The 12,487-nt window shown below is 53.8% G+C and overlaps 7 protein-coding genes across 7 annotated transcripts; 5 read left to right on the top strand and 2 right to left on the bottom strand.

Moving 5' to 3' along the window:
- Positions 1-628: 628 nt before the first annotated feature.
- Positions 629-1,702, top strand: LTR77_002909 (uncharacterized protein; the record flags this gene model as incomplete). Its single annotated transcript, XM_064800168.1, has 2 exons — positions 629-826; positions 890-1,702. 2 exons carry the CDS (start codon positions 629-631, stop codon positions 1,700-1,702), a joined length of 1,011 nt encoding a protein of 336 aa, XP_064661507.1.
- Positions 1,703-2,104: 402 nt separating this feature from the next.
- On the top strand, positions 2,105-2,716 carry LTR77_002910 (uncharacterized protein; the record flags this gene model as incomplete). Its single annotated transcript, XM_064800169.1, has 2 exons — positions 2,105-2,147; positions 2,199-2,716. The coding sequence occupies 2 exons, from the start codon at positions 2,105-2,107 to the stop codon at positions 2,714-2,716; spliced, it is 561 nt and encodes a 186-aa protein (XP_064661508.1).
- A 216-nt stretch (positions 2,717-2,932) lies between these two features.
- Positions 2,933-3,895, bottom strand: LTR77_002911 (uncharacterized protein; the record flags this gene model as incomplete). Its single annotated transcript, XM_064800170.1, has 2 exons — positions 2,933-3,814; positions 3,872-3,895. The coding sequence occupies 2 exons, from the start codon at positions 3,893-3,895 to the stop codon at positions 2,933-2,935; spliced, it is 906 nt and encodes a 301-aa protein (XP_064661509.1).
- Positions 3,896-4,591: 696 nt separating this feature from the next.
- On the top strand, positions 4,592-5,173 carry LTR77_002912 (uncharacterized protein; the record flags this gene model as incomplete). Its single annotated transcript, XM_064800171.1, has 1 exon — positions 4,592-5,173. One exon carries the CDS (start codon positions 4,592-4,594, stop codon positions 5,171-5,173), a length of 582 nt encoding a protein of 193 aa, XP_064661510.1.
- Positions 5,174-5,470: 297 nt separating this feature from the next.
- Positions 5,471-6,475, bottom strand: LTR77_002913 (uncharacterized protein; the record flags this gene model as incomplete). The annotated part of the gene is made up of 5 exons (XM_064800172.1): positions 5,471-5,569; positions 5,620-5,790; positions 5,851-5,987; positions 6,050-6,163; positions 6,223-6,475. 5 exons carry the CDS (start codon positions 6,473-6,475, stop codon positions 5,471-5,473), a joined length of 774 nt encoding a protein of 257 aa, XP_064661511.1.
- Positions 6,476-8,532: 2,057 nt separating this feature from the next.
- On the top strand, positions 8,533-9,776 carry LTR77_002914 (uncharacterized protein; the record flags this gene model as incomplete). The annotated part of the gene is made up of 4 exons (XM_064800173.1): positions 8,533-8,756; positions 8,808-9,052; positions 9,113-9,576; positions 9,630-9,776. 4 exons carry the CDS (start codon positions 8,533-8,535, stop codon positions 9,774-9,776), a joined length of 1,080 nt encoding a protein of 359 aa, XP_064661512.1.
- Positions 9,777-10,726: 950 nt separating this feature from the next.
- Positions 10,727-12,484, top strand: LTR77_002915 (uncharacterized protein; the record flags this gene model as incomplete). The annotated part of the gene is made up of 3 exons (XM_064800174.1): positions 10,727-10,838; positions 10,898-12,243; positions 12,293-12,484. 3 exons carry the CDS (start codon positions 10,727-10,729, stop codon positions 12,482-12,484), a joined length of 1,650 nt encoding a protein of 549 aa, XP_064661513.1.
- Between the last annotated feature and the right edge of the window lie 3 nt (positions 12,485-12,487).

A 12,487-nucleotide genomic window follows, 5' to 3' on the forward strand; every position in this document is an offset into this window, starting at 1 on the left:
TCGACTTCCTAAGAGACGATCCGAAATATATACTTCTGTCGTCACACCGAGACGTTCGGAGGGAAGACACTCTAACTCCGCACATGGCGATCCACACTCGGGTTTTAGTATGTACAACCTACCCGCGAGATAACCGCGCGATGAGGATAAATTCCGCGTCGGAAAGGTCTTGTTTGTGAGGAGTACCTGCAGTAGATTCAGGTCAAATTGAAGATAGGGCGAGCACTTTGGTCGTGGTTGCGGCAGAAGACGCGAGGGACTCGGTCGAAGCTCTGCTCCTTCTCCCTCGCTGCAAAGTCGATGGACTCCAGTCATCATCACCATCGTTCGATTTGTCCTTGATGGTTCCTCGACCGTTTCGTTCCTATGTTCACGCCATGGTAGGCAGATCAATGGATCAAGACAAACTTCGCTCCTCGGAAAGCCGTTGTCGCTGATCGGACGCCATTGGCCAATGGTAAGGATGGCGAGGTCATCGCGTCAGCTCAGCCCAAGGATGAGGCTGGGAGTTGTTGCGACAACAGTGTCAGCAAAGGCTGTTGCTCTTGTTCTCGAGACGCATATTGGGTAGTATCATTAGCAGAAGGGTGTCCGGATGTTGCGCGCTTGAAGAAGCCCTCGGGCCACAATGCACGAGCTTCCGAACGACCTCGCGCAAAGTCTTCGAAGCTACAGAGGGAGTATGTATAGCGGAGGTCGCAAGAATGATCGAAACGGACCGGACGATGTCGACCTAGAGAAAGGTGAGGGAGGGCAGGACGACGGAGTGGACAGCGAGGGGGAGCAGGACGAGCGGGCGAATGCAACGCAGAATTCCCCCGACTTGGTACGCTGGAATTTAGCATCACGCCGTTACGTCTGATCAACGCTGACCTGCCAGCGTGTACAGCATCCGCCCAAGTCCGATCAAGGACAAGCTCAGTCGCATGAACAGGATGGAGGGAAGTCAAGAGCGTCCGGGAGGCAGGAACAGCGCACAAAACAGAAACGGCCAGAGGTCGACACCCAAATCGAGAAAGCCAAATCAAAGGCAACCGCAAACACCCCAGCAAAGCAGAGCATCTTTGACGCCGACCCAGTCAAGGATCCTGACGGCGCAGCTGATCGACTCGCCCAAGACCTCACACCTCTCGGGGTGCAAGACTTCTACCAGTTGATGGGGCTGCGAGAGCCGAGCTCTGCACATGAAGAGATGAGCAAGCTGGCCTATAAGAATGGCCTGGTTGGAAAGATACTGCGGAGCCTGAAGCACACCCAGGAGAAGTACCGCGCCTTCGCGGTAGCGGTGTACGCCCTGCTCGTCCTACAACTCGCAATTGCAGCTGTCTTCATCGTGCTGGGCGCTCTTGGGAACTTGGACACACATGTCGCGATCGCCGTGCTGGGCGCTATTTCGACGGTCATAGCCGGTGCGCTGGCATTGATGCAGGGTCAAGGTCTTCCGAACCGGTTGAGAGTGACAAGAAATAGTCTGCGAAATGTGGTGTTTGAGGCTGAGGAGCTTTTCTGGGACGTTCGCGCTGGTGGAGCTATACTGTACAAAGATGTGAAGAAACTGCGAGAGGATTACCTTCGGGTGCTGGAGGAGCAGAGGAGGAATCATCCCGATACATTCAACTCCGTGACCAAGACGATCGCAGCAGCGCCCGAGAGGGTAGGCGGTGGGAAGAGGGGAGTTGAAATTGAGATGTTTGACAAATAGTGAGTTGGTGTATGTAAATGGAAATGAAAATTATGCTGCCTTCAACTTACCGAAGGTATTGTTACCTACGTGCATTGATCAGGGATCCCATCATTCAATTAGGGTGTGCTGTCTACCGAATGGACCTCGTTCCAGGTGAAGCTGCGAGTTATGCTTTCACATGTAATATTTGATCAGTCCTGCCGCAGTGAGGATTGACATCACGTGAATTGTCCGATCGTACCTGCATTAGCTGAATCGCTAGCGTCGATGCTCTCTCGGCATGTATCTGAGCGTAACGGTGATGTAATTGATCATCCCGAGTGAGCTTGAACTTTTCGTGTTTTCGCGTTTGTTCCAAGCATCAATCGCTGCACTCAGGACCATTTCTCCATCAATCCTCATCAAGCAGAACTTTTCATCATGTCGGGCGGACCTCAAGGATACTCCATGCAGCATTGGAATGGTATGGAGACCTCTTGCTCCACAGCGAGGTAGCAATGCTAACAGACCGTAGTTGCTGGAGGCAGACTCGCACCCTTCCAAAAGGAGCCCCCAGTTGGATTCTACCGGGACTCCTTCTGCAGAGTCGGACCGGAGGACAAGGGCAATCACTCGATAGCTGCAGAGGTGAACAAGGAGTTCCTTGACTTTACGGTGTCAAAAGGCAACAACCTCAAGGACGTCGGCATCAAGCCGGGCATGAAATGGTGCTTATGCGCGCACCGGTGGCAGGAAGCTATGAAGGCAGCGCAGGAGGGCCAGCTAGCGAAGGAGGCAGTCCCGAAGGTGTACTTGCACGCTTCAGACCGGGCGGCACTGGACACGGTGTCCTACAAAGACTTGAAGGCGTACGCGGCTGAGGCAGAGAATACCAGCGTCAGGCAGGGCTCGCATCACAGTCCGGAGAACAGCCAGAGCATTGCGAAGGAGTCGCAGAGCATAGGTGGGGACCAGCCGACGGAAGGGCCTGGAGCTGGGAAGAACCAGAGCAAGGGTGGGAGCGCAGCCAACACGAGCGGAAACCGTGGGTAATTGAGTCAAAGTGCTGCAACGAGTGCGAGGCCGAGAGATGTATGTATCTGTCACAATAACAAATGCTTGCTGCATGCAAAGCGAGTGTAATATCACAGCCAATTCGAAGGCCACAAGTATCAAGGCAATCATCACATCCGAAACAAACCACGAACGCAATGGCTTCGTGTCAGATATTACAGCTAATCTCCAAAGCTCAGTACAGTGCAAAACTGTCTAACCCAGTTGATAGTTCGCCTCGACGTCGTCCAACAAGGCCGGTCCTTTCGGCGTCCATCCCAGCTCCTTCTGCGTCTTCTCCGAATTGACGGGAGTGTCAAAATTCATCACCATCGCCAGGAACCCGATCAGTGGCTGAAGTTCCTCCGCGGGCCTACTCTCGGCTGGAACACCGGCTTTCTTCGCAATGGCTGTCGCGATCTCCTTCACTGAGACACCACCTTCAGCAATCGGCAAATACGTCGTCGCGGCCTTCCCCTTTTCAACCGCGAGACGGAACGCAACCGCCGCATCATCGACGTGAACCGCTGTCCACCGAGCAGACCCATCACCAGGGTAAGCAGCGAAACCATTCTTCTTCGCTGCTTGCGCCATCATCGGTACAAACCCCTTGTCATCGGTACTGCCGTGCACCACAGGAGCGAGACGCATCAGCATCCCTCGGATGTTCTTCTCCTTCGAGAGGGAGTAAGTAAGAGCCAACGACAAGTCCCGATCAAAGCCCGGCTGGATATTCGGCTCGGTATCCTCATTCGACACCTGACCCTGCGGATACCCCAGCGTGCCGGAGCAGATGACAAGAGGGTTGTTCGTCCCTTCCATCGCCTCCGCCATGGCGGTGATGGCTGCGCGATCCGCGGCCGTGGCTGACTGGAAAGCTTCGGCGCTGCTGAAGGCGGGCATGAAGGCGAGGTGGATGACGCCGTTGGATGCTTTCGCGCCTTCTTTCAGGGCGTTGAGGTCCTGGAGGTCGCCGCGGATGGTGGACGCGCCGGCTTTGGTGAGTGAGGAGGCGGATGCATCGCTGCGTGCGAGGGCGAGAACTTCGTGGCCGTGGTTGAGGAGTTCGGGGACGACTGCGCGGCCGATGAAGCCGGACTGATGAGTACGCGTTAGCCTCAAGACTGATCAATGGGCTGAGTCGAGAAGACCTACTGCGCCGGTAACGAAGATCTTCATATTAGGTTCTTGTATGGCGTGATACGAATGTCTCCTGCTTAAAGATGTTGTTCAAGCTGGTATAGTGTGGGGAGAACTTCCTCGAGATGAATGCTCTTTGAATTGAAATGATCAAAACATCAGCATCGGTAGCAGAACAACGCAGTCTTTATATCCCGCCTTCCAACAACGTGGGTTTTTCATGGTGATGCCAGCCCCTCGAATCCTACATCCCGGCGCCTTCACGATCTACAGCCTTCGGTATACGACACCGAGTACAGTGGTCGGGATCTCGGTCGAACTCATGCTCCGGTGGAGATGGGTTGCCTCGTCTCGTATTCTAAGGCGTCGATTGACTTCCTATTTCGTCAATCACGTGAGTTGTCGCTGATAGAGTGGACTTACCGGACATAATGTTGATCACGATTCATGGCCTTTGTCGAGGAAGACGTGTTGCTCTGCTTGACTCGAAGGCTGCCTGATGGCGGCTCAACTGATTGTCGATGACCAAGACAACATGAACTTCTGAACTCCAATGCGACTTTGTCTTGGACCTCGGCTCATTCCTGGCCAGTCAATGGATCAAATCTACTTCTCAACTCGCGTTCACGATTGAATAAAATTGGTCTGTACTCGAGAACGTGCGGCGGCAAACGATAGACCACAATTACTGCATCAGAAGCATCCCAGACGTCGGTGTGACACCACTTCAACACAATGAAGCCAGTACCTCAAGCAACAATAGATCACTTCTCAGCGATACCCTACGCGCAAGCTACGCTCAATGATCCCAGATTTCAGATCGTCTCGCAATCAAGGACAGTCACCGATGACGGCATTGGCCATACGCTAATGGGCAAAACTTGGAATACCGACGACACGATCAAACAACTCATCGTCTTCTCTCGACCCAGCCACTCAAACGCACCACTAGTCTTCCCACAGTCAGAGTCCGAACGCCCAGAAGCCCGCAGATTCTACACCTTCGGCGGCGACCTCAACGCCCATCCCGGCCTTCTGCACGGCGGTGTCATCAGCTGCATCCTCGACTCGTCGATGGGCGGTGTGATCGGGATGGCTCTCGCGGAACAGAACTTGCCGCCACAGTTTACCGTGCAGTTAAATGTGACGTACAAGAACCCCATTCGCACGCCGGGGACTGTGATGGTTCGAAGTTGGATTACCAAGATCGAAGAGGGTGGTAGGAAGGCTTGGGCGAAGGGCGTGATTGAGAGCGAGGGCGGTGTGGTGCATGCGCTTGCTGAGGGGATGTGGTTGCGGGCGAGAGCGAAGATATGAGAGCATAGTGGTGGCGGGGCGCTTGAGCGTTTGACTAGAGCTTTGTATGTCTGCGGTACGTGTGGTAGCGATTGCGGGCCTCGAAAAGGTGGTCCTCGAAGGTTCCGGATCGAACAGGAGGCGGAGCTGTCTTGAAGGAAGCCAGGCGCCAGCCGATCCACAAGGGCAGCAGTTCTTCTGGGCTTGAAGAGAGAAAGAAATTTGTGCAGCTCATCAACCACCTTGGACGACTTTTGGTTCGAATGACCAGAAGCGTCAGTCCCTTCAATCTTGTTGTTTCACTTTCGTCGTGGTGCATCATATGGTGGTATCGAGGCCTGGTGGGAAAGGGAAGACCGTCCGCTCGTCAGCCCATTCTCGTAGTGCATCCCAGTTGGCGCAGCGATGTGATGTGCCCTGTTACAGTCAGCGCAAAGCATACTAGGGCGAAGTGCCGAGTTACCCACCCATGGAATTTTAACACCGGGATACTTGGCTGTGTTATTGCCTTCCAATGTTGCATCTCCAGCACACAAAATGCCTTCGCGGAGATAGTCGAAACAGTGCGCAATGTGAAAGCCCATCTCCGACTCGTCCTTGCCGAAGCGAAGGCGAGCGTAGGAGGCCATGATCGTGCTCTGAAATAGGTCAGGCACGTTAGCAGAGCATCAGCAGCATTGGCGAGCAAGAAGGCGTACCAGGCAATGTAGTTGATGAAAACCTGAGACCATATAGATTTCCTTCTTGTTAGGTCGCATCAAGGGGTTCATGAGGTAGGGCGGTCCGTCTAGAGTGTCTCGTTCGTCTTTTGGTATCTCGACGTAACCTCGCCCCTCTGCAACGCTGGTCAGCACGCTTCGAATGGAACAGCGATTGCGACCACAGCACAAAACTCACTCGAAGACAACGGTACCCAGCTGGCCAGCGTTTCTTTCAACTTATCCTCGCTCAAAAACGCTCCCTCGTTCGCATACTTGGACTCGTTCATAAAGACCTTGTCGGAATAGCCGACTATAGCAGATCAGCAAGGGAGTGATGCCACTGCGTTTACAGTTACAGGCAGAACATACGGTCCTGCTTGGGATCATTCGGTCCTGGCGGTCTTCCTGCTCTTGGCGTGCTGCCGTCCATCATGATCTTCAGACTCAGCAGGAAGACCAACGCCACCAGAACGATCTCGCTTGCCAGCCTCAGCCATTGCAGACTCCAGTGCTTCTGCTTTTCGTGGTCGCGGTCATGCCGGGCCCACGGTGGCGTACTGGACTTTCCGGCTTCCTCGCTTGCTTCGTCGTTGAGCGGCTGGTAGGCGACCTTTTCGGGCATCTTTACCTCGTCATTCGCACGCCGTCACAGACGCATTCGATTCTTTCCGCCCGTCCTTGAGAAGGGCAATCGCGTAGCCAGAACAGTTTTGCGGTTCCTGCCATCTTGAGGTTGGGCAGGGGCACGCTGTTGTTTCGCATTAGGCTAATTGAAGGGGGTGTGCGCGTGATCTGACGGCGAAGTGGTTGCACGTTAATTAATGCGTACTGCCGCAGATCAGCATGGGACCGAACATTCGCCGGTACCAGACTCTTCTTGGGGAAGATGAATGTGGCAGGTTTTCTTTTTGAGAAGGGCGTGATGGTGACAACGAAGAGTTGCTCGTGAACCACCGCGATCGACACCAAGGCCAGCTTCCAAGCGCGACCTCTTCCGTCGACCACACCTTCCGGGTTCCATCTGATCTACAACCATCCCCTTCACAGGGTTGACCCTACACTTTCAGGCTGCGAAGAACCCGGTTCCATGGACTGGTCATCGAAACAGTGGCTTTATGGCCATATCTTCGCGATGCGATCTCGCAGCAACGACGCAAACGCGCCGCAATCGACTGCCGTATCTCACGCCGTGAACACCGTTACGTTCAATGAGCCCATGAGCTCGTCTCAAGAGACGACAGCTGCGACTTCGTTCGTGGACCGTAATGAAGACGCCCGGAAACGGCAATCCTAGCAAGAACTGTGAAGATCGCGGTGACAATGTCACCCTTTGGCCGTCACCGGCGCTGGCACCCTGCCCTCTCCGAGGACTCAATAGAGCCACGATTCGCCGACAAGAGGAAGCACGAGATACCGTAAACAATCGCACTGGCTTCCGGGGTTTTCAATAGGAGGTAAGGCGGCCCTCGTCCACTATCTCTGCAGTACGTCCCGCGAAAACTGCTGTATATCACACATACAGCATGGTTGGACCAAGGTATTGCCTTCCATTCCGCATGTACACAGTAGTATTTACCCCCCATGCGCCGTACCCTTGGAACCAGTCAGAGTTACTTTCTCATGCCATCCCACTTGCGCAACAAGACGTACACAGGAGCACTTCTCAAGGCACTCCCTGTCATTCAACAGAGTTAAGTGACCTAATATTCTTTAATCGTAAAGTTCACATCGAGTAAAAGCATTGTATGGCTTGGAGCAGGGCTAGAAACGCTGATCAGTGACGCCTGTACATCAACAGCAACTACGCCTCACAGGCTAGCCATATTCCATGGAGCTGGAAATGTGGCTCTCATGTTGATTGGCATGTGCGATCCGCTCCTGATCGAAGTATCCTTCGAAGTTCTGGCCTTCCTTATCCGTCGTGACGCAATTAATGAGCGAAGCGGTGGCACTATCTATCCCGGCACCGATCACTTTCGCTCCACGTGGTCGATCTGCAAGGGAGTGGACGCATCCGCAAGCATGTCCAATACCTTATGGATCGGTCCTTTGAGTCCTGTCGGCAGTCCCATGTTCCGCACGAACGGAGAGTCACCTTGCACAAGTTGCATTTTACCAGCCGCACAAGAACAGCGTGCGCGGTCATCAAAGGCGAGGGCGATCTAGCCCAGGAGGAGTTCCACTCGGCAAACAAACAATATTGACCCACCTGGGGAAAGTACTCCAGATCTCCATATTGACCCACGTTTTAGTCCCGGCAGCTGGGGACAACTATGGCGAAAGAATGACTTCCAGCCTGATATACAAGTTATCACGAACCGAGAGACTTCACCCGACAACGCCACAGGGCCTGGAAGTAGCACAAGTAAGGCGACGACGATTTACCCGCTCCTAGATGTGGAAGTGAAGTGACTTTGATATAAAGGTGCCCAGCATTTCCAAGCCGGTTATTTGGGCTTTCCTCCACAAAGTCGAGCGTTCAAGCACCGACTACCCCGATCTATCGATATAGCGTCTCCTTGGCGGAGGCGAGAACATCGATGAGACAACTCGGCATCCCTCAATCACGGCTAAACCGCTGGATCTTGGAAACACCGCGTAGCCGTCTGGAAAATTTATAAAGACGACGACAGAGCCTCACCATGGGAGAACCATCATCCTCAGACAACACCAACGAAGATGCATTTCACAAACTCCTTCACAGCGGCCCTGGCCCTTGCCGGCAGCGCTTTGGCCTCGCCGACTGACAAGCGGGCGACAGTTGGCCTCAGCAAGGCTATGCGCCAGCGTGGAAGGAGCTTCATCGGCACTGCGTTGACTCTCCGTGGCGACGCCCAGGAGCTGGCCATTGTCGAGAACAAGGCCGACTTCAACTCCATCACGCCGGAGAACGCCCAGAAATGGTGGGTGACTTTAGATCTACGCTACAGACACGAGGCTGACTGCATCCGTAGGGATGCTACTGAGCCACAGCGTGGTGTCTTCACCTTCGACGATTCCGATCGCTATGTGGACTTTGCTACCGAGCATGGCATCCAGATCCACTGCCACAACTTGGTCTGGCACTCTCAGCTGCCGAACTGGGTGACTGCTGGCAACTTCGACAACGAGACGTTGATCGAGATCATGCACGACCACATCAAGGCTCTTGCGGGCCGATACAAGGGCCGTTGCACGAGATGGGACGTTGTCAACGAAGGTAAAACATAGCCTAATGCTTCACTGCTGTCCGAATGTGCGTACTAAAATCTATGATCAGCTCTCGAGGAGGATGGCTCGTACCGCAAGTCTGTCTGGTACAACACCATCGGCGAGGCTTTCCTGCCCCTGGCTTTCAAGTTCGCCTCCCAGGTCGACCCGAAGGCTCAGCTATACTACAACGACTACAACCTCGAATACAACGGCGCGAAGACCGACGCTGCTCAGCGCATCGTTAAGCTCATCCAGAGCCAGGGTGTTAAGATCAATGGTGTTGGCTTCCAGGCCCACTTGACCTCTGAGCCGACCACTTCGTCCGGTGGCGGCGTAACCCCGAGCCAGAACACTCTCGCTACTGCGCTCCGCAAGATGACCAGCCAGGATGTCGACGTCGTGTACACTGAGATTGACGTGCGCATGAACACGCCGGCGACCAGGAAGAAGCTTAACATGCAGTCCAAGGCATACCAGCGCATCGCTGCGTCTTGCTTGGCTGTTGAGCGGTGTGTTGGCATGACCATCTGGGTAAGTCGCCTTGACACATTATGGGCATGAGATCGTGCTGACTTTGCTGAAAGGGAATCTCCGACAAGTACTCTTGGATCCCAGGTGTCTTTCCTGGTGAGGGTGCTGCAAACCTTTGGGATGAGGACTTCAAGAAGAAGCCAGCGTACTACGGCTTCCTTCGCGGCATCTTGCGGGGTGGCAAGAACGGTCCTGCTTGAATGGTGTGATCTCTCTCCCGGAAGGCTGCTGGGAAGGCTGGCAGTCTCTTGCACATATGTATGATCTTGGGTGTAGATCAGAAAAGCATGGACATTCGAAGATCGTGCATCACCAATCTTTGTTTACACACTACCTCGCTCAACACTGTTATCGTAGCCCCACCAAGTCAATGTACCAGTCTACCTACACTCTACCTCGCCTCCAGACTTCAAGCCACACTTCGCTTGTTGCTTGGCTGATTACGTAGCAAAAGTGATTACTCCGCATGGCTACGCATGGCCGACGAACCTCGTCTACCACCTTCATCTCATTCATGGCAGTCATCAAGACCAACCTGCAGCTTGCCGCTGCACGAGGTCGTCCGATGCTCGGCCAAGCCGACGCCTCGCTGCACCCCGTGCATCTGCTGGACCATTGGGGTGTTCTTTCGTCTTAGTACAACTGATAAGGCTGGAGTGCCTTTCATCACACTCAAGATACAGGCCGTATGTATGACAAAGAGACGGCATGAGTTTCGGTGGTTCCGTCTTCTCAGGATCCGCCCAGGATCCGAATTCATAAGATCATGGCCTAGCCTGCCCGTCCAAGTCTACTGCGGGACTCGTCTTCAGCTTTGTCTGTTTCGCTGGCACGGAATTGTGTCTACTGGAAAACAATGTCTCACCAGGTTGACGCCCCCCAAATGGAGTTGTCTCCTACTGAAACAATCTGGCACGCCGAGCACAGGGAAGATCAACATTGCGGTGCTCCGCTGCCGCACATCCAGACCGATGGGAAACCATATGACAAGGCCTCTCCCTTTCATAGGGCATACTCGATCACGAGTAGAGATACTCACAGGACTAGTAATGCTATAGAGAACAGTTCAGGACGACCAACTGCTCGGCAGTGGCGAACCACAATAGTTCGCTTTGGCCCTTTGTCGGGCATTCTTAGCCTTGTCCTGGCGATGACCAGCATTGTTGCAGCGCTTGCAATTCTGTTGGGTTCGAGAGGACAGGCTGTCGCCGACTGGAAGACTCCACCATCGACGTACCTCGCTGTTTGCACGGCACTGGCCAGTTCGTTGCTCTACCTAGTGCGTAACTACAGCTCGCAGTCAGCTGACCAATTTTTACAGATCTGGCCATGCGATATGCTTGTATCAATGGAGTGGTCATCGCTTGGTACCGACGAGCATTGCGCGGATCGACAATCAAACGACTACACTATGACTGGCATGCTGGAACTACTCTCCGGGGCGCCATCATGTCAGGCCGCCATATGGGCTTGCTAGGCATCGCTTGTATCGCTTCAACCCTGGTTGTGATAGATGGTCCATTACTGCAGCGAGCGAGCGGTGTTGTGAGTGTTCCGATCGATAAGGAGATCCCACTGCAAGTATTCTTGGCTGAAGAAGTGCCGACTGACTTCAGTGGGTACTGGTACGATCAGAAAAGCGTAGGCGTCGCCCAGACCTGGAGTTTTTCATTCAATGCTACGATACCAACGGGTTACGGCAGCGCCCCAAATACCATCTTCACTTCTTCTGGTCGCAATTCCATCAGCTTCGAAGCGAACAAGCATTTTCTGACTGGGGCACCAATGCATGGTATTGTACGTGGCTGCTCGGGAGAATGCAAATTGAAGCTACGAGCGCCGGCACTGGCCATCACTTCGTGCAGTTCCCACGTAGTACCGGTCGACTACACCCAGCGCCTCAGTAAAGCGCAGATTGAAAGCTTGGCATTACGAGGCCCACCGTTGAACACGGTGTCATTCCTGGTTTCGGGCAGTCTTCTCGTGGATGACGACTACGAGGCCATCAACATCATCACTGGATACTCAGATGCCCCAGAGTGCACAGGCGAGATGAAATATAGTGCTTGCACACTCCGTGCCGCTATCGGCGAGTACGATGCAACGCTCCGGGGCGACAACTTGACACTCGACAATGGCTCTCCACGAATCTTGACTGTGGCAAACAATACTCGTGTCAACCGCAGAACGAATCAACACAGTGGTGGCCAGCCTTCTACACTTGCCGCAATATCTTTCCTGATCCGGTTGAAGTGGGAGGGTTATGCTCTCCAGTATAAGTTCGGTTCTGGTATCACCAGTATGTCAGCAGGGGCTGGCGCAGAGCTAATGTACGCTGGATCGTACTCGCACGCAACGTGTGCTACGTATGCGAATCCTCAGGACGATGTGCTGCAGTTTGTGAACCGCGCGATGGTCTACCTTGGAGCAGCAGCTGCACAGCGCGATTCAACGTACCTGCAGACACATATGGATGCTGGTACAACGGCGAATCGGACGACTTCAGGGTTTGTCCAAGGAGACCATAACGTCTACTCAACAGACCTGAGCTGGTTCATAGCAGCATCACTGGTTGAGATGGCATGCATAGCCCTCATCTTTCCAACGTACTGGGGTTTCTGGAGACTAGGTCGCCCCGTGTCGTTCTCGCCTTTGGAACTCGCGAAGGTAACGATGGCGCATGAAGCTTTTACATGCCTCCGCTAATACGTTACAGGCCTTCGAAGCTCCAGCGCTATCGACCTGCAATTCGAATTCATCCGGCCGCGAGATTGCGAAAAGTATGGGCGAGGTCGAAATACGCTACGGCATTACCTCTTCGCAGGCTAATAGGGGTGGTACCAAGCTTGTGTTTGCGCATCCTGCTTTCGTTGTTCCCCCTCAGCAGCGGACATTGTTTGATATCTGAGCT

Source organism: Saxophila tyrrhenica (assembly GCF_035928015.1).
Source record: "Saxophila tyrrhenica strain CCFEE 5935 chromosome Unknown scaffold_4, whole genome shotgun sequence".
Classification (NCBI taxonomy): Eukaryota; Fungi; Ascomycota; class Dothideomycetes; order Mycosphaerellales; family Extremaceae; genus Saxophila; species Saxophila tyrrhenica.